The 993-nt window shown below is 52.8% G+C and overlaps 1 protein-coding gene across 1 annotated transcript; it reads right to left on the reverse strand.

The window, feature by feature from the left end:
• Positions 1-5: 5 nt before the first annotated feature.
• Positions 6-989, reverse strand: LOC107735800 (leucine-rich repeat-containing protein 4-like; the record flags this gene model as incomplete). Its single annotated transcript, XM_016547380.1, has 1 exon — positions 6-989. A coding segment is annotated over one exon (984 nt), but the record flags the coding sequence as incomplete, so codon positions are not given.
• Positions 990-993: the final 4 nt, after the last annotated feature.

Raw genomic sequence — 993 nt, forward strand, 5'->3', positions numbered from 1 at the left:
AGCAGGACTGTCGGTGTAGAGATGAAAACTGGCTGAAAGACGGATGGCGAGGCCGTGGTAGTGGTGCTGGCACCTGCTGTAGTCGTGGTGGTTTTGGGCTTGGGCATTTCAGATCTGGGGCTCAGCACCTCCACTGTGACTGTGGTAAAGTAGCTGAGGTTGGACGTGTTGAGCTCAGCCGCACTTACGTTTAGATAGGCCGAAGCGTTGGAATTTCCAGCCGCGTTGGACACCATGCAGGTATACATACCCGTGTCACCTGCTAGCACGTTCGAAAAGTTCAAAGTCCCATCATTCAGCACGGTTATCCGTGGGTGGCTTGATGCATGAGTTAGAACCGTCCCGTTCGGTAGGAGCCATCGCACAGCAGACATGGCCGCTGTTTGACATCGCAGTTCTGCCACACGTTCAGCAGAAATATTCAGGTCTCTTGGGGCATCTGCGATAAAAGGGGCGGAGCACTGCATTGCCCCGGTGTCACCCCGGTCCAGCTCAACCAACTGGCGGCCTCTCATGTGTGCAGGGGAGTGACAACGCCCACAGCATGTAGAGTTGGTGGGTATGTACTCGCGTAGCCAGCGTGCTAGCCAGAGTGAGTCGCAGCCACAGTTCCAGGGGTTGTGGTGGAGGTGAAGTTCAACCAGGAATTTCAGTGGTGTAAAGAGGTCATGGGGCAGTGAGCTTAGATTGTTATGGGCCAAATTCAGCTCCACCAAAGAGGCCAGGTCATCAAATGCATTTCGCTCAATTAGTCCTATTTGAGAGTTCATGATCCATAATTTTTTGAGTGAAGATAGTCCACTGAATGAACCTGGTTTAATCTCAGGAAAGAGGTTCTCGGAGATTTCCAGCTCCTCCAGCCCAACCAGAGGCGTCAGGTTGGGCATCTCCCCTCGAATGCTGCACATCCCCAGGTTGAGATACTTGAGGTTGACTAGACCTTCAAAGGCCCCATCTGAGATGTACTCCAGTTTCCTCAGTTCACCCAGATCC

Source organism: Sinocyclocheilus rhinocerous, unplaced genomic scaffold, assembly GCF_001515625.1.
Source record: "Sinocyclocheilus rhinocerous isolate Xijiao unplaced genomic scaffold, SAMN03320098_v1.1 C36307127, whole genome shotgun sequence".
Lineage (NCBI taxonomy): Eukaryota > Metazoa > Chordata > Actinopteri > Cypriniformes > Cyprinidae > Sinocyclocheilus > Sinocyclocheilus rhinocerous.